The 21,601-nt window shown below is 53.0% G+C and overlaps 1 protein-coding gene across 3 annotated transcripts; it reads left to right on the top strand.

Moving 5' to 3' along the window:
• Positions 1 to 2,726: 2,726 nt before the first annotated feature.
• On the top strand, positions 2,727 to 20,573 carry LOC144946184 (protein phosphatase 1H-like). 3 transcript variants are annotated; one of them, XM_078875009.1, is made up of 12 exons: positions 2,727 to 3,592; positions 5,195 to 5,895; positions 6,495 to 6,621; positions 9,726 to 9,978; positions 10,116 to 10,390; positions 11,175 to 11,287; positions 12,507 to 12,591; positions 14,285 to 14,403; positions 14,922 to 14,985; positions 16,159 to 16,266; positions 17,106 to 17,275; positions 17,505 to 20,573. In XM_078875009.1, exons 2-12 carry the CDS (start codon positions 5,330 to 5,332, stop codon positions 17,704 to 17,706), a joined length of 2,082 nt encoding a protein of 693 aa, XP_078731135.1. In that variant the 5' UTR covers positions 2,727 to 3,592; positions 5,195 to 5,329; the 3' UTR covers positions 17,707 to 20,573. The 3 variants fall into 3 exon arrangements, with proteins under 3 accessions (XP_078731135.1, XP_078731137.1, XP_078731136.1); XM_078875011.1 differs by lacking the exon at positions 2,727 to 3,592 and adding an exon at positions 3,651 to 3,668; XM_078875010.1 differs by lacking the exon at positions 2,727 to 3,592 and adding an exon at positions 3,722 to 3,739.
• Positions 20,574 to 21,601: the final 1,028 nt, after the last annotated feature.

The following is a 21,601-nucleotide window of genomic DNA, read 5'->3' as shown; positions in this document are numbered from 1 at the left end:
CGAGCATCTTCTTGTTTCCACTGATCGTAAGAAAAAAAAGAGTGTCCCTCTCTCCTCCCACCACGGGGTTCACAATGGCCAAGTCACGTCGTCAACGAACTCCAATGAGATCCAGGGGACACGTTCAGGGTGTGGTTGGGTGTCTGTCTCTGCCTTAGGATTCATCATCATGGCTTGATCAGCAAACACCGAGCACAGCGCTGCCGAGTTCCTGCCTTGGTGGTGCGTCTGCGTGTCTCCCACTCATGGGGCCCATCATAGCCATGTCAGATACATCACGCAGACATAAGCCGAGTCACAGGCTTCAATACAGGCAGCCGCGTTGCCTAGTAAGCGCTTAACAGTATATTATAGATGGATGTGTTCAGGCGTTGTTCTTTGTCCACCACTGCCAACGCAGCAACAGCAGCAGCAGCATCATCAACGCCCCAATAACGCGTTCTGTTTCCAGCAGTGGTCAAACCTTGCCCGGGATCCACACCAACGCGTGCTGCACTCTTGCCCAGTGTCCAGGTGGGCACCAAGGCCTCGTGAGAGTCTCCATGCTGGCGATTAGGCCTCTGCACGAGACGTCGGTAAGAAGGCCAGAAGATTAGGGCCAAGACGCGTATGGCTAGGCAGACCCAACAGGTATGGAAAAAACATGAAATGCGTTGGCTTCGGTAATGATAGGTTTTCCCCTTTCTGGCAATAAAACAGCTGTGTTAAGATGTTAAAACACCAAACTGAAACCTTTGCAAGTGTAATAAAGGACTCGTTCACTGGGTCTGTCTCCGTTGTCCTTTATTTGGGTTCTTTACACTTGTCCCACACGGCCCTCGCTCAGAGCTTCCCCGCTTGGCAGCTCCACAGCTGCCTTCGCTCCCGTAGCCCTTCTCACTCCTGCAGCTCCGCTGCAGGTCCCCTGTGCAGTCCTCTGGCTGCTCTCACTGCAGCTCCACCGCTGCTCCCCGTTCCACCGTGCTCGGTCACCGCTGGCCGACGGTGCCGAGTCTTACTGGGTGTGTGACGATCTCGCCACTCTCCAACCTCCGCCCTGCGTGGCCTCACTCTGTCTCTATCTCCAACACTCCCTCGTCTCTTCCGGTATCTCTCCCTTAAGACCTCACCCCTCTCTCTCACGTGACCTAACTCCTCCCCCCCGTGACGTCATATCCGCGAGGCCGTTTACGCCCGCATTACACAAGGAATCATGTCACTGCATTCACCGCACATACTTGTGGTGAACATGCAAACAAAAGAAACATGCTCTGACAGTATGTGCATTGTCTTTGAAGCTGATTGGTCCACACCAGAGACAGATTTATTTTATTGCCAGAAGGGGGAAACGCCTATTATCATACTCTTTGGTTCTTTCGGTAAAGTCACGTGGAAAGAAAATAAATTAAATAATAGAATACGACGTTGCGATTGCAACACAAGCAATCGTCATCAGGTAGAAAACAAACCTAGTAAACTTAGAAATACAATGCAATACAACACAGAGAGTCGGCTAACACAACAGTCAACACCCTACCTGGCTGATTACGTTCTTCCAAAGATTGCTAAATTTGAAAGACAAAACAGACACGGAGACACACAGACACGGAGACACACAGACAGACACAAGCAGAGAGAGACAACACGTAATTTAATACTGGCAAAGGAGGTCTCATGATGGCTTCGGTAACATTGCAAGGCACCCGACCCAGCCATGGCCAAACAATTGTGGGCAGGCAATTGAGAAAATGAAAGAGCGCAACCAATAAACACATTGTCCTGCGGAGGGAGCTGGTAGTAACGTTGGGTTGCTCGGTCAATGGCCAGGGTCAACGGCGGCGTGGTGTATTCCGCAAATATGGCCGAATGTGAGGGTGGGCACAAGGCGGCGTGAGTAGGTTAAACGTTCCTTCGGAGTGGGCAGGTAGGAACTTGGTTGGACAGCGCGGCGTTCAGGGGTGGGGGGGGGGCAGTTGGATGAGTGGGCATGTTTACCCTTCCCCCCACCCTCCCCGACATCGTAGTAACACAAGCAATCATCATCAGGTGTGAAATCCACAGCAAGAAAATTGCTGTGGATTTCACACCTGATGATGATTGCTTGTGTTGCAGTCGAAACGTCGTGATAATTTTTATTGTTTTATATTTATATTAATTTATTATGTCCCTTCTGCGTGACTTTACCGAAAGAACCAATAATACAATTACACTTCTTGTTATTCCTGTTGACGACCCCGTGGTCTAAGCCCCGCAGAAACCAATGTCTACGACACAACAAGCCCCACGTGGTCTACAACTTGGGGACTCTTGACACGTGGAGGAGGGAGCGAGAGTGGGGAGGACAGAGCGTTGGCACGGATTGACGCTGCGTTGTGTAATGAGGAGGAGGAGCTCACACGTCCTGAAAGACGTGGATGTTGCCCCACGGTGCAGATTCTGTTTGGCCGGATAGAGGCGGGGGGGGCGAAGCGGCCCTGGCACGGCTCGAGATGGGATGGTGTGGTAGGGGAGGGTGTGGTAGGTGAGGGTGTCAAGCTGAGTGGACTTGCCGATGTTTGGTGCCAGCGATGCGGAGGTCGCAAACGGGTTTTGATTCCTTACCCGTACCCGGCCGCACCAGGGTCGCAAATGGGTACCCGTACCCTACCCGATACCCGGCTACCCGTACCCGGCCGGGTACGGGTATGGTACGGGTATCGGGTACCCGATTGCGACCTCTGGGATGAAGCCATGTTGCAGGCGCGGGTGGGTTGATTCTAGGAACTTGAATTGTGAGAAGAGACAAGACGTTGGGAAATGAGTGACAAACGGTGACTCACCAGTGACTCACGGCCTACCCGTACCCGTACCCGGCCGCACCAGGGTCGCAAACGGGTACCCGTACCCTGAACTCAAGGTTGTCAGTGGAGGAGCGGTGGCGCAGTGGTTAGCGCACGAGACGACGAACCCGGCCATCCGAGTTCGATTCCCGCTCACCGCCAATTATAACCGTTCAGAACCGGCCCTGTGCCTCTCCCCTAGGTCGACTCAGCCTTAAATCGGCGGCCGGGCGCGGTGTTAGCCCCCCTTCCCCCCCGGGACTTGTCTGTGAAGGCTACACGGGGGAGCTTTGTCTTTGTCTCTATAGTCGGGTCACTGCAGGAAGTGGCGAGCTCAGTGCCCGGGGGCTTCGACTCGCGCAGTCGCCCCAAGGGCTCCCCTCGAAACTCGCCCCAAGGGCCCCCCTCGAAACTCGCCCCAGGGGCCCCCCTCGAAACTCGCCCCAGGGGCCCCCCTCGAAATTCGTCGTCGCGGACTGCATCGACTCCTCTTGTCGGTTTTCGACTGTAGCGATTACAAACTCTGCCGATTCAACTACAAGCTGTACCAGTCGCAGGCTGTATCAACTACAAGCTGTATCAACTACAAGCTGTACCTGTTGCATGCTGTACCAGCTACAAGCTGTATCAACTACAAGCTGTACCAGCTACACGCTGTGTCTGTTGCATGCTGTGTTAGTTACACGCTGTATGTATTAGTTACAGGCTGTATCTGTTACAGGCTGCACTGTACTCGCATCAGCTGATCCCAAGTGCCGCTGCTGCTGCTGCTGCTTCCTCCTGATCTTGTCTCGGTAAGTTCCGCACTGAGCTCGTGATGGTGATGATGATGATGGGGCACTCGCCCAGTGCAGGTGACGATCAGTGCAGGTGACGAGCTGTGTAGGTGGTGAGCTGCTGTGTCGCTGTCCCTGCTTCAGGTGCAGCTGTCCCTGCTTCAGGTGCAGCTGTCTCTGCTGTTGTCCACTTGCTGTGTGTGTGTGGAGCTTCCTGCCCAATAAACCACAGGGCTACGGTTGTTGATGTTGCTGCGGCTGCTGTTGCTGCTGTTGTTGTTGCTGTGACTGCTGCTACTGCTGTTACTGCTGTTGTTGCTGTTGTTGCTACCGCTGCTGTTGTTGCTGCTGCTGCTGTGACTGCTGTTGCTGCTGTTGTTGCTGTTGTTGATGTTTCTGCGGCTGCTGCTGCTACGGCTGCTGATGTTGCTACCGCTGATGTTGCTGTGACTACTGCTGCTGCTGTTACTGCTGTTGCTGCTGTTACTGCTGCTGCTGTTGCTGCTGTGACTGCTGTTGTTGCTGCTGTTGTTGCTGCTGCTGTTGTTGCTGTTGGCTGCTGTTGCTGCGGCTGCTGTTACAATGGCTTGGTGTTTATTGTTGCCGTCTCTGTGTTATGGTTGTCCCCTTGCTGACTACCCCGAACTGCGTGACCTTAATGTGTGTCACTATTGAGTGCCGTTGCTTTTATGAATGTACGCCGACTGTACAGCTGCTGCTGCTGCCTATGTTGTCCACAGCCATTGGTAATCCAGGAGTCGCTGTTGGTGTCTACTGCTGTAAGCCATCCCATGTGGTTTGTCTACGTTGTGGGGGTTGTATTGACTGCTGTGTTGTTGACTTGTGGTAGCGACAGCATTGGGGTTTTGTTTTTTTAGAAATGACTTGTACAGTACATGCTTCCCTTCCTGCTACCGATGTTGTTTACACTGCGTGAGAGCTCCTCGAACCGCGACCCTACTACCTGGAAACCCCTATTACCTACAACCCCTATTACCTACAACCCCTATTACCTGCAGGCCCTATTGTCTGCAACCCCTATTACCTACAACCCCTATTACCTGCAGGCCCTATGATCTGGAACCCCTATTATCTGCAACCCCTATTACCTACAACCCCTATTACCTGCAGGCCCTATTGTCTGAAACCCCTATTACCTACAACCCCTATTACCTACAACCCCTATTACCTGCAGGTCCTATGATCTGGAACCCCTATTATCTGCAACCCCTATTACCTACAACCCCTATTACCTGCAGGCCCTATTGTCTGCAACCCCTATTACCTACAACCCCTATTACCTGCAGGCCCTATGATCTGGAACCCCTATTATCTGCAACCCTTATTACCTACAACCCCTATTACCTGCAGGCCCTATTGTCTGCAACCCCTATTATCCGCAACCCCTATTACCTACAACCCCAATTAACCGTGGCAGCTGAAAAGCCCTTCAAAACTATTATTTGCGGCCCTATTACTTACAATTAGTACAATTAATCGGATCTACCATTTGGGCCGTCCATATCGCGGATAAGAGGATTCTTCGCCTGCGTTTCACCGCCCGTCGTGTTGCCTGCGCTCACATTGCCTGTGATCATTTCTCTTCAAACTGTCGCACAGATCAAGATCGTCGCAGGAGTCCCGTGAAGACGCCACCATGGACTTATAGCTCGAGTTCTAGTCGACGTCGCCGCTATAACCGTGACAGCAGCGGCCACGTCAGTCGTAGCCGTAGCTGCCAAGCGAGCCGCGGCAATGTTGAGTAGCCTCCAGGAGCACGTGTCTCGGATGGCCGCGCAGTATCTGCACCGGAGCGGCACGCGGAGTCCGCGAGCCGGGACTGGAGTCGAACCGGGACCTGGTGACGGAGCAGAACCCGGCCGGGAGGGAAAGCCGACGGGTCAGGGGTTGCGAAACCAGAGCCGGCCCGACTACGGAGCGCTGCCGCAGCGCTACCCATCAAACCGGCCTGCCTTCGTGCTGCCCGCAGAGCAGCGGCAGGACCCACAGCCGCAGCAGCAGCATCGGACGCAGCAGGAGGGAGAGGAGAAGCAGCAGGTCGAGCTGCAGCAGATGCAGCAGCAGCAACAACAGCAGCAGGTGGAGGAGCAATGCCAGCACCTGGGGGAGCAGAGGCAGGAGAAGCAGCAGGAGGAGCAAGAACAGCAACCTCCGCACGGAAAGCAGCAACGGGAGCTACACGAGCAGCAGCAACAGCAGCAGCTGCAACAGCAGCAGGAAACGCAGCCGGACGGTTGCTCGGTGGTGCGGGCTGTGCGCCCCGGTGCGGCGGGCTTGCCTTGGGGGTGCGGCTATGCTGAGTGAGTCGTAGGGGTGCGCGGTTATGCCGAGTGAGTCGTGGGAGTGCGGTTATGTCGAGTGAGTTGTGGAGGTTTGGCTATGCCAAATGAGCTTTGGGGGAAATCAAACGCGGTTGACCCCCAGGATTTGTTGTGCATCACAAACAGCAATGGAATTATAGTAGTAGGTTTTTACCCTTTCAACTGGTACAAAAACTGACACCTTTATACAAGGGATCATGTTTGCAATAACCACAACACAAGCAGTCAAAATGCAAACAAAAAGAAACAACTCCGATGATGATAATGATATGCACTGCCCTTGAAGTTGATTGGTCCACACCCGAGACAGCTTTTCTTAGAGCCCAGTCTCCATTGGTGTTGGACCAGATAACGCCAAAAGGCGCAAACATGATCCATTGTATAAAGGTGTCAGTTTTTGTACCAGTTGAAAGGGTAAAAACCTACTATATTTTGCCACTGGTAAAGGAGATGTCTCATAGAGCAATGGAATTGTCGGGTCTAGGAATGTAGTGCGCCAGTCGACGGTAACTCGCCACCGGTCCCGGCATTGTCCACTGGTATCCGCGTGTTAAGCTTCTGTCCGCACGCGTGTCAAGGGCCACGAACCACAACAAGAGCCGGTGCAACGAGGACCAGGCAGCCTGCCTCATGCTGCCACTGGAGTGGCCGCCCACAGCCCACACGGACGGACCCCTACACACATCGTCACGGCTGGGGAGCCAGGTAATGTGAAAATATCTTATTGGTTCTTTCGGTAAAGTCACGTAGAAAGGAAATAATAAAATAATGTTTTATTTATCTTATTTTATTATTTCCCTTCTACGTGACTTTACCGAAAGAACCAAGAAGATGAATCCCTGCAGTCACGAAAGCTTTAAATCGAAATGTGAAAATAGCGATCTAACCCAAAAAAACTCTTATGGATAATATTGGTCGCGAAAGCCTACGTGTTAAACTAAACAAACACTACACTTTTTCTTCTTGGTTCTTTCGGTAAAGTTCCGTGACTTTACCGAAAGAAGAAAGAAGATGAATTCCTGCAGTCATGAAAGCTTTAAATCGAAATTTAAACACTACACTGTGCCACTGATTTTTTTTTATCTGGAAAAGCGTCACATTAAATCTTTAGCTCTGTGTCCCACATTTTGGATGTTTGGCCAATTCATTTTGTCCTTAATGATTTGCATGGGAGGGACTTGTGTTCACTGGGTATAACACTAAAAAGTCTGCAACAGACAGATTCTAACCCACTTACTGTACTGCCATATGTTGGCCACTCTGCAGCCCGGCATGTTTTACGAGTTTCAAAAGCTCCGTGCGATTTTTCAGCCGTCGGTGGAGCATATAGTTTAGTGAAACTCTCAAATACTACTGGGCTTTGGGATAGCCTGGAGAAGCAGTACAGCAAGTGGGTTGTGAACCTGACCTCGTGGGCCCTTGAGTGTCATGCCGTGGAGTGAGTGGGAGGTTCTATCTGCGTTCTCCAGTCTGTCTACACAATCGAGGCTTTTGGGTTAGATCGAGTAAATATGTGTCTCGATTTAAAGCTTTCGTGACTGCAGGGATTCATCTTCTTGGTTCTTTCGGTAAAGTCACGCAGAAGGGAAATAAAAAAAATGTTATTATATTATATTCTTATATTATTTTATAATATTTTATTATATTTTATTACTTTATTATGTTTTGTTTTATTATTTTATTATTTCCCTTCTACGTGACTTTACCGAAAGAACCAAGAAGATGAATATGTGTCGTTAAACCCGCCACCACCCGACACAGCCGGTTAGTACGTTCATTCACGTAAACAAAACGTGCAAATTCATTACTAGTACAGCACACCGGTGCATTGGAGAGTAAACCCACAACATTGGAGAGTAAACCCACAACATTTACAACTTGAGTATGAAGTTTAGCCAGTAATTACAACGATCATCATCAGGCCACAGCCAGAGTTGGCTGTCGCCTGATGATGCTAGTTGTAATTGCTGGCGAGACGTTGTACTTGAATTGTAAATGTTGTGGGTTTACTCTCCAACACACTGGTATGCTGTATTAGTCACAAATTGGCACTGTTCTTTACGTGACAAACCTTACTAATTGGCTGTGTGGCGGGTTTAACGACACATTTATATTCACGCGATCCAACCCAAACACCTCTTATGGATAATATTGGTCTCCACACATTAAACCTTTCTTGCAATGTAACTGTGCTCAAACATCCACAGTAGAGCAGGACTCTCCTGAAAACAACTCCTGAGGCTCGGAGATAATTCCGCAGACCAAACACATCGTTATATGAGTTGAATCACATGGCCCGCGTGCATTGTGAGTGAAAAGGGAACTGGTGTGACTTCCACTTATCTATTAGCCCTGCAGTTCAGAAGCATGTCGGCAAACCCTGGGAAAGGAGAATTGCCAGCTTTGATGGATCCACTTCCGCGCGGTTCAGAGATTTCTGGTTCTGTATCATTACCAGTTCGGCTGAGATACACACATACGTACGAGATGCCGTACAGACAGATTATAATCAGTGGTTCATTTCCGTAGTTTCTCCCGTGGAGAGAGTTGGAGCTTCCACCGTTGAGCACGAGGTCTCGTGAGGCATGGTGAGAACCCCAAAGGGCGGAGGTTGTGACCACAAGTGGACGAGACTCGACATTACATCACTGGCACTGACAGTTTACCAACTATTAAAATATAAAAAAATACTTTTTAAAAAACACGCTTTAATGAAATGTACTGTCCGAGCTGCCCATCCCCCTGCCCCCTTCCCCCATCGCCCCTCCCCTCCTTCCACATCCCCCGCCCCTCGGCATGGCTCCCCGTAGCTTGCCGTGACGTCAGGGACCACGTGGTGATTTACAGGCAACGTGAGTTGAGCATCGACAATTATAGCCGTAAACGTTTAAAATATTTATTTTAAATTTTCAATGATAGAATATAGTATTGTCATCAGTATGACATAGCTATACCAAGTTTGCAGTCGATACGACATTGGGAATACGGTTGAAATTGAGTTACACGATTTTAGGATACGACAACACACAGAGTAGGTTAAATAAAAGCGTGTAAAATGTTAAAAAATATATGTTTTGGATTTTGTATGGTAGAATATAGTATTGTCATCAGTATGACATTGCTATTTCAAGTTAGCAGTCGATAGCAAATTTGGAAGTGGGTAAAAATTGAGTTACAAGATTTCTTTTTTGAGGATACAACAGACTGAGTGAGTTAAATAAAAGCGTGTAAAAACATCGTAATCGACAAACAAAGGAGACGTGACAAACGATGGGAAACGAGCAGCTGGTTAAGAATGGCTTCCCACGCACTGCGCCTGACCACAGGTGTGCGTGCGTGCGTGAGCATGCTTTGGGCAATGTGGATCATAGTAAAAACGAAACGTTGAAGTCAGAGTCTATTCTCGCACGAATGTGGAGCGGCGCTCATCTCCTTTAGCTGCCCTTAGTCGGTGGTGGCCATTCCACATTCCCATGATGGGTGCCAGGTCATCAGACGGTTGCTGTTGGGCTCTCGCAAGTCGGTGCGAGTTTAGTGGTTTGGGAATTGAGCGGCAAGCCGGGTACAGGTTTACGCATCTTCAACGGTGAGTGTTCAGTGGTCAGGGCTCAGTGGAAATTGCCAGAGCCAAAATGTAACGGTTCACCCACTCAGTTCGACTCGATAAAGTGCCACGATTTGAGGTCAGAATTTAATTCATGAATCGATCTTGGCAAAGAATTCCACTCGGTGTTTTAAAGGGGCATTGTCACACTCTAATTCTCCCTAACACCACTCTCTCCCTCTCACACCCCACGGGCCGTGTCCAGGCAGCCGCCGGCGCGGTCACGGCTCTCCTAGACAAGGCTGAGGCTTTGTCGCCACCGGGCCGTGTCTGCCACCAACCTCCTGACGCCGAGCTCCTTCTGCACGATGACTTCGAGATGGTCTCCCACGACGCTCTGGGGAGCGGCGTGGACCGCGATTCTAAAACTCCCAGGAACATTTCGAACGAGGACGTGGAGAACCCTGGAACTGTGGTGTTGGAAAATCGCAGAGGTGCAGCAGTTAGCTCATTCACAGGTGCCGACAACACAGGCGACGCTCAAGCAGGCACCGCTGACAAGCGCCGTTCATACTCGCATCACTCGTACATCGCCCACGTCACACGCATCGCTCGCTCGCGTATCGCACATCTCTGACGCGCGCGTGCCCGGCAGGCGCAGTGGGGGAGGCGCTGCCCTACTGGGCGCTCTTTGACGGGCACGGCGGTCCGGCCGTGGCCCTCACGGCGGCCCACACGCTGCACCACCTCCTGCGCCAAGCGCTGCAGACGGTGGCGCCGGTCCTGGCGGCCGATGGCCCCGCGCCGTTCGCCGTCGCCGCGCCCAACGCGCCGCTGCCGCCGGCCGAGCCCGCGCGCCTGCGGCACGGGCGCGCCGTGTCGCGCGGCGAGATCGTCGTGGGCGCCATCGAGAGCGCCTTCCTCGAGATGGTGGGTGAGGCCGGGCGGCGCTCGAGGGCGGAGCGCGCGGGTTCCCGTGGGAAGGTCGCGAGTTTGACCCGGTCCGTCTCCACACCGCCGTTGCCACCGTTTAACAGAGGTCGCAAACGGGTTTTGATTCGATAATTGGTTTTTTACCCTTCTATCTGGCAACAAAACTGACACCATAGGGTTTTGATTCCTTACCTGTACCCGTACCCGGCCGGGTACAGGTAGCCGTATCCTACCCGTACCCGTACCCTACCCGAAATGAGTGACAAACGGTTACTCACCAGTGACTAACGGCCTACCCATACCCGTACCCGGCCGCACCAGGGTCGCAAACGGCTATCCGTACCCGTAACCGGCCGGGTACGGGTATCAGGTAGGGTGCGGGTATCGGGTACCCGGTTGCGACCTCTGCCGTTTAAGCAGCGGGGTGGCGATGGCGCACGTAGACGTGCTAGGGCGAGGGGTGTGGATGTTTGGTGATGGAGCTGTGCGCGGCTACTCGGTGTGTCTTGAGTCACGTCCCGTACTTCGCCTAATCGGCGCCGGTGCTGCTCACCCCCGCCATACCATTTACAGTAGCCTTGAAAGATGTGGGCCCTGTTTCAAAATCGTGCAACTCTTACATTTGCCTCGCAAACCCACTTAAAACGATTGTGCTAGATTTTGTGGCTTTTTTGTTGTGTTATGGTGTAAGTTCTTACTGGAGAATCTCACCAATCAGTTTTGTAATCCCTCCCTCCTTCTCCCCTCTCCCCCTATCCCCTCCCTGTTCCCCCGCGTGCAGGACCGACAGATCGAGAGGGAGCGCGTGTCGTTCGACCTGCGCGGTGGCTGCACTGCGATGGTGGCGCTGTGTGCACTGGGCCACCTCTACGTGGCCAACGCTGGGGACAGCCGGTGTGTGTATGTGTGTGCGTGTGTGTAAGTGTGTATGTGTGTGCGTGTGTGTAAGTGTGTATGTGTGTATGTGTGTGCGTATGTGTAAGTGTGTATGTGTGTAAGTGTGTATGTGTGTGTGTATGTGTGTGTATGTGTGTAAGTGTGTGTGCGTAAGCGTCGTGGTGACGTCACCGCCACTTAGTGGCGAATGACAGTTGTTGTGCGTAAGTGTGTATGTGTGCGTGTGTAAGTGTGTGATTTTTTTTCACGTGGTTTAGTGGTACTTGGGTTGAAGGTGGAGGGGTTACCAGCCCCTCGCACCCGACCAGAGCTCGACCTCCTGTCAGCAGGCGTTCGATACTTTGCATGGCCTTAACGTGCACATAGCCAGGCACAAGCGCCGTGGTGACGTCACCACCACTTAGTGGCGAATAGCGGTTATTGTTGTAAGGGTGTGTGTGTGTGCACGTGTGTATACGTGTGTGTGTGCGTGTGTGTGTGTGTACACGTGTGGGGAGCGGTATTGTAGCGGTTAGCGCGCTGTGCTACAAACCTAGCGACCCGGGTTCGATTCCCGCTCACGGCCAACACAAGTGACGATTATCTGAACCGGTCCTGGGCCTCCCCTATGTCGACTCAGCCTCAAATGAGTACCTAGTGTGATGTGTAAACATCGCCGCTAGGGAGACAAAGGCGGCCGGGCGTGGTGTTGGCCACCCACCCCTTCGTGTGCCGTGCCGGCCTTCATAGGTGCTCGCTAGCAGCACTTGCCCCTACAGTCTGTCAAGGCTATACGTGGGATCTTTGTCTTGTTTACATGTGTGTGTGTGTAGGCTCAGGGTTAGTTGGATATCAGCACTGGTAAGACAAAGATGGTTGTCCTCGGTGCTTGGAGCACTCCCACCCTCTTGCTGCCTCGAACTCGCAGAGTGTCTAGGAGAGCACTCAACTAAAGCACCACTTTGTGGGTCCCCCAGTAATTGTCCAGCAGCGTGCGGTGGTGACGTGAGATGTCCACCACAGGCTCGGAAGGAGTGCCACCGCTTATCTTGTCCTCCGCTGCTGCGCGGTTCGAACGTTTTGACGCTCGACCCGGACCCACAGGCCGCTCGTTCCCACGACCCGACCGGCGGGTGACGGCCTGCGGGCACCCGATCGCGAGGGTGCGACCTCGCGCGGGGGCCCTCGTGTGGCGGTGGCGGAGAGAAAGCGCGCGCCGTGCGTGTGTGGGGTGCAGGGCTATCATCGTGAGGGCCCGGGACGTCATCCCCATGTCGCATGAATTCACTCCCACGACAGAGAGGCAGCGTCTGCAACGGCTGGTAACCGTCTTGCCACGCGTGTTCACTTGGCTCCCACTCATACTGTCACCCATTTACCTGGGTTCCGATTGGGTCTCTCGACAATGAAGCTGACAGCCCGGCCTCTGATGGGGTCTCTAGACAATAGACTGACAGCCCGGCCTCTGATGGGGTCTCTAGACAATAGACTGACAGACCTGTCTCTGACGGGGTCTCTAGACAATAGACTGACAGACTGGTCTCTGATGGGGTCTCTAGACAATAGACTGACAGACCGGTCTCTGATGGGGTCTCTAGACAATAGACTGACAGGCCGGCCTCCTGACGGGGTCTCTAGACAATAGACTGACAGGCCGGCCTCCTGACGGGGTCTCTAGACAATAGACTGATAGACCGGTCTCTGATGGGGTCTCTAGACAATAGACTGACAGACCTGTCTCTAACGGGTCTCTAGACAATAGACTGACAGACTGGTCTCTGATGGGGTCTCTAGACAATAGACTGACAGGCCGGCCTCCTGACGGGGTCTCTAGACAATAGACTGATAGACCGGTCTCTGACGGGGTCTCTAGACAATAGACTGACAGACTGGTCTCTGATGGGGTCTCTAGACAATAGACTGACAGACCTGTCTCTGACGGGGTCTCTAGACAATAGACTGACAGACTGGTCTCTGATGGGGTCTCTAGACAATAGACTGACAGACCTGTCTCTAACGGGGTCTCTAGACAATAGACTGACAGACTGGTCTCTGATGGGGTCTCTAGACAATAGACTGACAGGCCGGCCTCCTGACGGGGTCTCTAGACAATAGACTGATAGACCGGTCTCTGATGGGGTCTCTAGACAATAGACTGACAGGCCGGCCTCCTGACGGGGTCTCTAGACAATAGACTGACAGACTGGTCTCTGATGGGGTCTCTAGACAATAGACTGACAGACTGGTCTCTGATGGGGTCTCTAGACAATAGACTGATAGACCGGTCTCTGATGGGGTCTCTAGACAATAGACTGATAGCCCGGTCTCTGATGGGGTCTCTAGACAATAGACTGACAGCCCGGTCTCTGACGGGGTCTCTAGACAATAGACTGACAGACCTGTCTCTGACGGGGTCTCTAGACAATAGACTGACGGCCCGATCTCTGATGGGGTCTCTAGACAATAGACTGACAGACTGGTCTCTGATGGGGTCTCTAGACAATAGACTGACAGACCGGCCTCCTGACGGGGTCTCTAGACAATAGACTGACAGACTGGTCTCTGATGGGGTCTCTAGACAATAGACTGACAGACCGGCCTCCTGACGGGGTCTCTAGACAATAGACTGACAGACCGGTCTCTGATGGGGTCTCTAGACAATAGACTGACAGACCTGTCTCTGACGGGGTCTCTAGACAATAGACTGACGGCCCGATCTCTGATGGGGTCTCTAGACAATAGACTGACAGACTGGTCTCTGATGGGGTCTCTAGACAATAGACTGACAGACCGGCCTCCTGACGGGGTCTCTAGACAATAGACTGACAGACTGGTCTCTGATGGGGTCTCTAGACAATAGACTGACAGACCGGCCTCCTGACGGGGTCTCTAGACAATAGACTGACAGACCGGTCTCTGATGGGGTCTCTAGACAATAGACTGACAGGCCGGCCTCCTGACGGGGTCTCTAGACAATAGACTGACAGATCTGTCTCTGACGCTGCTGTCACCCAGGCGAGTGAGCGCCCCGAGCTGCTGAAGGAGATCTTCACGCCGCTGGAGTTTGGGTGCCGGGTGCTACGCCGTGACCTTGGCATGAGGGTCCTCTACCGCTCTCATCACATGACCGGCTGGTTCGTCGCCCCCCCTCCCTCCACCCCGCTCCCACTGCCCTCCCTGCCTTGGGCTCCTCACACGCCAGGAGGTCACGTGGGAATGCGGGAGACGCACGTGGAGGGGAGACATGAGGAGAGAAAGAGACGGTGGGGTGCACAGGGTGGGGGGACGAGGGGACGCAGAGGAAGACGCAGAGGAAAACGGACGGGAGGTGGGGCACACGCGGGGGGAGATGTATGGACGCGGGGAGTGACGCAGACGGAGACACCAGGCGACGTGGAAAGGTGATGCCAGGGAGACGTGGGCCACGAGAGATTTAAGAAGTGGAGACCCAGGGAGAGGTGGAGTGATATCGAGGGGAGACACAGGGTAGATGTAGGTGACACGGGGAGACAAGGAAGAGACGTGAAAGGGAGACACGGAGACGCAGGGGGGAGACGGGGGAGTTTTGTGGAAGGGAGACGCGGGACGGCCGTTGGATGCCGCTGCCAGTGGCACTGGCTGACGGAGGATGTGCCGGGCCGTGTTCCCGCAGGGGCTATAAGACGGCTACTGAGGAGGACCTGCGCTTCCCGCTCATCAGCGGCATGGGGAAACAGGTGGGTGGCCCCCTGGGCACGTAACGAGCGCACGGCCCGTCCAACACGTCGACACAGACACAGTCTCGATTCAGACAACTTTTTTACAAGGAGTCATGATTGCAGAGACCACAATACCTGCAGTCATAATGCAAACAAAAAACACAACTTTGATAATGTATGCACTGTCCTTGAAGTTGATTGGTCCACACCTGAGACAGCTTTCCTTAGAGCCTAGTCTCACATGGTGTTGGACCAGATGACGCCAAAAGGCGCACAACTCAAAGACAACGCACCATCAGAGTATGAGAGCTCGGGGTAAGCATTTACACCATTGGAACCTCATTTGACAGTAAAAAATATGATATTTGGTTTTTACCCTTTTATCTGGCAACAAAACTGACACCTTTTTTACATGGAGTCATGTTTGCAGAGACCACAATACCTGCAGTCATAATGCAAACAAAAAACACAACTCTGATAATGTATGCACTGTCCTTGAAGCTGATTGGTCCACACCCGAGACAGCTTTCCTTAGAGCCTAGTCTCACATGGTGTTGGACCAGATGACGCCAAAAGGCGCACAACTCAAAGACAATGCACCATCAGAGTATGAGAGTTCGGGGTAAGCATTTACACCTTGTAAAAAAAGGTGTCAGTTTTGTTGCCAGATAAAAGGGTCAAAAAACCAAAAAAAAAACATTTATCATATTTTTTACTGGCAAATGAGGTTCCAATGGTGAGTCTCGATTCATTTTCATTCATCAGTTGCTCGCCACTGGGAGGGCCATCCCTTCAGATAGAGCATCGCAAGGCTGTCCAGAGTGTTGATTGACATACACAGCCAACAAGTAATGACATCTATACGCACAGAAACAGCAGCCGCCGTTCGCCACAGTGCTTGTGCCAGGCCGGGTGCACGTTGAGGACACGTGAAGTGGAGAAAGCTCGCTGGCAGGAGGTCACGGGACAGACTCAGGTGCCCATGGGTCGACTGAGACGACCGGCAGCTGTGCTCCCCACTGCGCCACCGAGCAGCGTTTCAGCCGCCCGGCTCTCCGCTCGTTATTGTGAGCCTCGCTCCTCTGCCCTCCGCTCGAGGGCGACTTCCTCCAACCGCCAGTAGCATCCTTCACGAGCTTCCTCCTCCACAGAGGCCAATCTTGACACCGCCGGCGCATATGCTGTGTTCAGGCTCGGCTGTTCAGCACGATCGGCGTGACGCGGGGCTTTGGGAACCACGACCTCGTGGTGCACGACACGGACATCTGCATCAAACCCTTCCTGAACAGTACTCCGGAGGCACGGCCTCCACCAGAGCACAGCAGCCTACACCACCCTGCTATGCTACCACACAGCATGGTCATGCTGTACGGTAGCGCAGCAGCCTATACTGCCGTGCAGCATCGCCAACCACGCACGACTACACACTGCCATGCAGCATCACCAAAACATCCAAATATAGGACCACAGATCTTGGGTAATCGTTGGTGACGATTCTGGCTACCTTCCCACCTCTCGTCTGTGGCTTCCTGCGGCTCCGTTTTGATCTGCGGTTTGCAGGAATGACGCTGCTCTATCAGAATAAAACATTGGTACAGTATTCGTAGTACATTGAACAATGCAGTACTATGCACTGCTTTTAAAGGAGGAAAACTTGCATGTACAGTTTAAATTTCGATTTAAAGCTTTCGTGACTGCAGGGATTCATATTCTTGGATCTTTCGGTAAAGTCACGTAGAAGGGAAATAATAAAATAATAAAAATACAATATAAAATTCTCACGACGTTTCGGCCACAACACATAGCCACAACACAGAGCTGTCGGAAAGACAGCGTTCTAATTAGGACGCTGTCTTTCCGACAGCTCTGTTCTTCACCTGAGCACGGCTGCTTGTGTTGTGGCCGAAACGTCGTGAGAATTTTATAATGTTTTATTTTTATTATTTTATTATTTCCCTTTGCATGTACAGCTCTACAGAGGGCAGGTTTGGCCAGAACAAACATAAATAGCGAATGAATCCTAAAAGCATCGAAGCGAGGACTCTCCGATACAATGGATGTGTACAGATTTCACGGCAGCAGGAGGAGAGACGGAGCGGTGGGACTGAGCCGTGGTCGCCGCTGGTCCGCGCGTGCAGGTGATGGTGCACAAGCTGTGGCAGGGTGGCCCCGGCGATGAGGAGGAGGACGACGATGACGAGGTGCTGGTGATGGGCACGGACGGGCTGTGGGACGTACTCGGCGTGGACGAGGTGGCGTCGCACGTCCGCTCCGTGCTCAAGGCGTCGCGGCCGCACGACCCCGGCAGGTCGGCACGGTGACCGCACGTGCTCACCCACGCGTCTGTGTGTGTGTGTGCTAGTGGTTTGTGTGGGTTAGTGGTGTGTGTGGGTTAGTGGTGTGTGTGTGTGTGCTAGTGGTGTGTGTGGGTTAGTGGTGTGTGTGGGCTAGTGGTGTGTGTGTGTGCATGTACTTGTGTATTTGTGTATGTACGTGCGTGTGTATGCGTGTACGTACGTACGTGCGTGTGTGTGCAGGTTCACGAGGGCGGCTGTGGCTCTCGTGCGTTTGGCCACGCGGCCCCAGGGATCCCCGGACGACGTCTCCGTGTTCGTCATCCCCCTGCGCCCCCCTCGTCCCCCTCGCCCCCCTCGCCTCGCGTGCAGCCAGCCAGGGCCCCCCAGCCCAGGCCCCCCAACCCGAGCCCTCCAGCCTGAACAGGGAGGTCTGCCGAGCTGAAGCCTCGTGGTGATAGCGGTAGCGATGGTGGTGGTGGTGGTGACGGTGGCGACGGTGGTGGTGGCGACGGTGACGACGGTGGTGGTGGCGACGGTGGCGGTGGTGACGGTGGCGGTGGCGACGGTGGTGGTGGCGACGGTGGCGGTGTTGGTGGTGGCCAGCAGCGGATCCAATAGGCGGGGGGCTGATAGGGGCGACCGCCCCCCCACTTGGGACCCGACAATTGGCATTGCGTTTACCATGGAGAATACATTGAATGTTTTTATTATGAATGTAGGGGGCCCTGTGTGAAGAGCTTCATATTCCGGGGACCCCCCACCGCCACTGAAATGTTTCTAAATCTCCAGCCGTGGCCGTGGTGATGACGATGATAATGTGAACTTAAAACGTCGATCTTCGTAGCCAGCACCAAGAGATCCGTGCTGGTGGGTTAGGGTTCGGTTGCGTGTTTGTTCTTTGATGTCGTGATGGTGCTTGTGACTACTGTCACGGTGGTGGTGGCTCGCGCTATGATTGAATTGTGCCACCACTTGCTGGCAAGGATCGGTGGGTCACAAGGGCATGGTCGTCCTGCATTTGCAGTTCTACGTTGGGGTAAACGCACGCCATGAATGCGTTGGTGTAAAGCCAATTGCCAGGGCAGGTTCCTTAAACTTGCATAATTGCTCCACGTTTCTATTTGTGATTAGATTACTTGGCACGTGCCACTTGATTCGTTTGTACGTGATTAAATGATTATATTGTAAAGGGGGAAAAGCACGGGCGTTGGGCGCAGAGGTCGCAAACGGGTTTTGATTCCCTACCTGTACCCTACCCGAAATGAGTGACAAACGGTTACTCACCAGTGACTCACGGTCTACCCGTACCCGTACCCGGCCGCACCAGGGTCGCAAACGGGTACCCGTACCCGGCGACGCGGCTCCAGCGTCGCGTGACCTCCGAGTACCCGGCTGGGCACGGGTAGCCGGATATCGGGTAGGGTACGGGTATCGGGTACCCGGTTGCGACCTCTGGTTGTGCGGCAGCGTGGAGCTCGGCACGCGGCCGCAGTCGCAGCGAGTCAAGTGGCGGCGTAGGCCGCACGACGTTGGCCGCACGACGTCGACTCGGTTGACTGCGCCCTCCTCCCCGAACCTCGCCACGACATCGACAATCGGGCCACGATCACCACTCGGAGGTAACGCGACGCTGAAGCCGCGTCGACGGTGCCGCGCGAGACCCCAGCTGCCGCTGCCTGCAGGAGGCAGTGCAGAAAGTAGGTTGTCTGGCCAGGCTGTCCGGGGGGGGGGCCGAGTTTAAGTATTCTCTCGGACGCGAGTGCTTTGTCCGCACGTTCCAGCTTCCTCGCGGAGAACGACGACGACGAGAGAATGCTGGGAAACTATCGGAGCTGAAAATTTCAACGGCAGAGCTCTGTTGAGTTCTGGAGACACGCAGAGAGGCTTTCCTGTGTCAAGAGTTAAATTTCACGTTACTCCTCCGTGTCCAATCCACAAGAATTCCGCGTGATGTGCTGACTGCCGCAAATCCGCGTCGCCCCAGCTATCCATTGAAGTCGCCACGGGATTTAAAAGTCAACTGCGATTACGCATAACCTGGCAGTACTATTGGGGACTGATTGAGGCTTAAACGCGTGACTCCGGTGGTTCTGGTTCAGTGCCTGAGCTTGGGCAGCTGCCAAAGACATGAGGCCGAGGGGGGGGGGGTGCTGAAATCCCGAGCGCGCAGCATTCCGTGCTCGGCTTGGTAAAGATGTGCAGGTCAGAACTGGAGAAGGTTAGGCCACGCAAGTTTACGGGAACCGGGAGATTCAAACTCGGGTTGCAAGGTTCGTAACGCAGTGCGCTGACCACTCTGCCGCTCAGGATATTCTTCTGCTCGTTTGTCCAGGAAAACCTCGCCGAGTGTCAAGTTCCCGCTGTAGGGAGCGATCATTGCTCTGTGTAATCCAGTCGAGTCATTTGCGCTTGTATTTTTCAAATGTGTGCCCTGGCGCTGGCACAGAGTGACCGACTCTTGCGAACGACGTCATTGGGATCTTTAAAGTCTACTGTGAAGGTGACGGCTGGCAGTATTATCACGGTTGTTACACCGCAGTATTAATTGGGGCGGGCGATGAATTCGAAGCGCGGTCTGAGTGAACGATCGAAGCTCAAGTCCAGACAGTGATGTGGCCGTGGCGGAGCCGCGTTCAACGCGGTTTGCCAGGAAACCATCCGAGTCCGTGCCCCTCTGGGACTCAAAGCCGCACGTGGATTTGCCACTCTCCGCGTTGGATGGAAAATCCAACTCGGCGCAGTGCTGAGTTCGTGTGGCTCCTTGAGCTGCCTCGGGATTTGGTGCTGAATGTTAACATTCCTTGCGATGGCATTTGTCTGGCTCTCAGCGTTTGAGTCGTTAAGGATCAACAATAACTATTCCTTTGGTGCTCAGTCAAGAGTCTCGATCATCACTGTGTTTTTTCGTGTGCCCAATGAACAGCAACTATGCAAGATATATCGGTAAATAATTTAGCCGTGCAATTGCTTTTTAAGTTGGTGAATTTCAGATCCAACCAGCCATCCAGCCTTTACGTGTATACAGTATTTGGGGCAGTTCGAAGTTTGAGGGTCCGTGGTTTGGAGTCCGTGGCCACAGGTGCACACGGGAGTCATTAAGAATCTCCATGCAGCCTTGGTCTGCCTCGAACTCTGAAGTCACTCGGATGAAGCCCGAACACCTCGCTCGTTCGCGACAACCCCCACGAGCCCGAATGCGGATGTCCGTCTCTCGTGCGACAATGGCAATGCAACATTCTAAATGACCGTGTTATTATTACAGACGCACATATATACGCAGATTTTAATAAAATACGAATCGTGCAGACATTTAAATCGGCTTTGGACAATTGCTTGTCGGCCACGTGGCCAAATCGATGGTGGTTTACGTCTGCAAGGGTATCGTGCGCTTTGCCTCCACTGGTTTATGACAAGCGCCGACAACCAAACCACCCAGAATGCCCCCCCAGTCGCGTCAGAGCTCGGGACCCCCCAGCAGGGCTTGCTTGAGCCCGCACCGTGCTCGGATGGGCAACCACCAAGCGCAACGGCTGTTGTCGTCTGTGGGGCTCGAACGCTGTTCAATACAGCGAATTCCATTGCACTCGCCTGTGCCCCCCCCCCCACCCCCAATCCGCACTGATCTGCTTCGAGTCTCAGGGTCCCGCCTTCAAATCCCCCTTTTTTATCATCCACGAATCCACCTTTACACGAGCGCGTTCAATACGTGTAGATTAGCTCAGGGGCTACACGCTTCGTAGATTTAGTTTTTAACAAGTATAACCCGTAAAAACAAAGTTTTTCACTATAAATCCTTTATATGCGTGGCGGCTAGAGTCCTCTCGTCCTCTGGCTTGAGATGGCTGCCACCTATGGGTCAGATGATTGCATGGCAGCATTAAGCAATTGGTAATTAAATATAATATTTTTGTCCTAAAAAGTGTAAAATTTTGGAAAAAAAATTTCACGAACATTAATTGTCACGCACAACGAGTCTGTGTGGAAAATGTCAGCTCGATTGGATCACGGGAAGTGGGTTAAAAAACGACCGAAAGATTTGCACGGTCCTAAGCAAGCAAGCAAGTGAACTTAATATAAAGGATTTAAAAAGACAACAAAAGAACGAGAGGGATTTAATAGCCACAGAGCCACTGCCTCCACCTCCTCTCTGCACCCGGGTGCGGAGCCCACGTGCGACCTCCTACTCAAGCATTGTCCCCTACTATAATCACCCAGAAATACTCTGGTTCTTTCGGTAAAGTCACGGAGGTAAAGGGAAAAAAAGTACAAAAAATGCAATCAAATCACGACGTTTCGATTGCAACACAAGCAATCATCATCGGGTGTGACAACCACAG

Source organism: Lampetra fluviatilis, chromosome 40, assembly GCF_964198595.1.
Source record: "Lampetra fluviatilis chromosome 40, kcLamFluv1.1, whole genome shotgun sequence".
Lineage (NCBI taxonomy): Eukaryota > Metazoa > Chordata > Hyperoartia > Petromyzontiformes > Petromyzontidae > Lampetra > Lampetra fluviatilis.
Note: the sequence above shows the minus strand (reverse complement) of the source record. Positions and strands in the feature narration are given on the sequence as shown.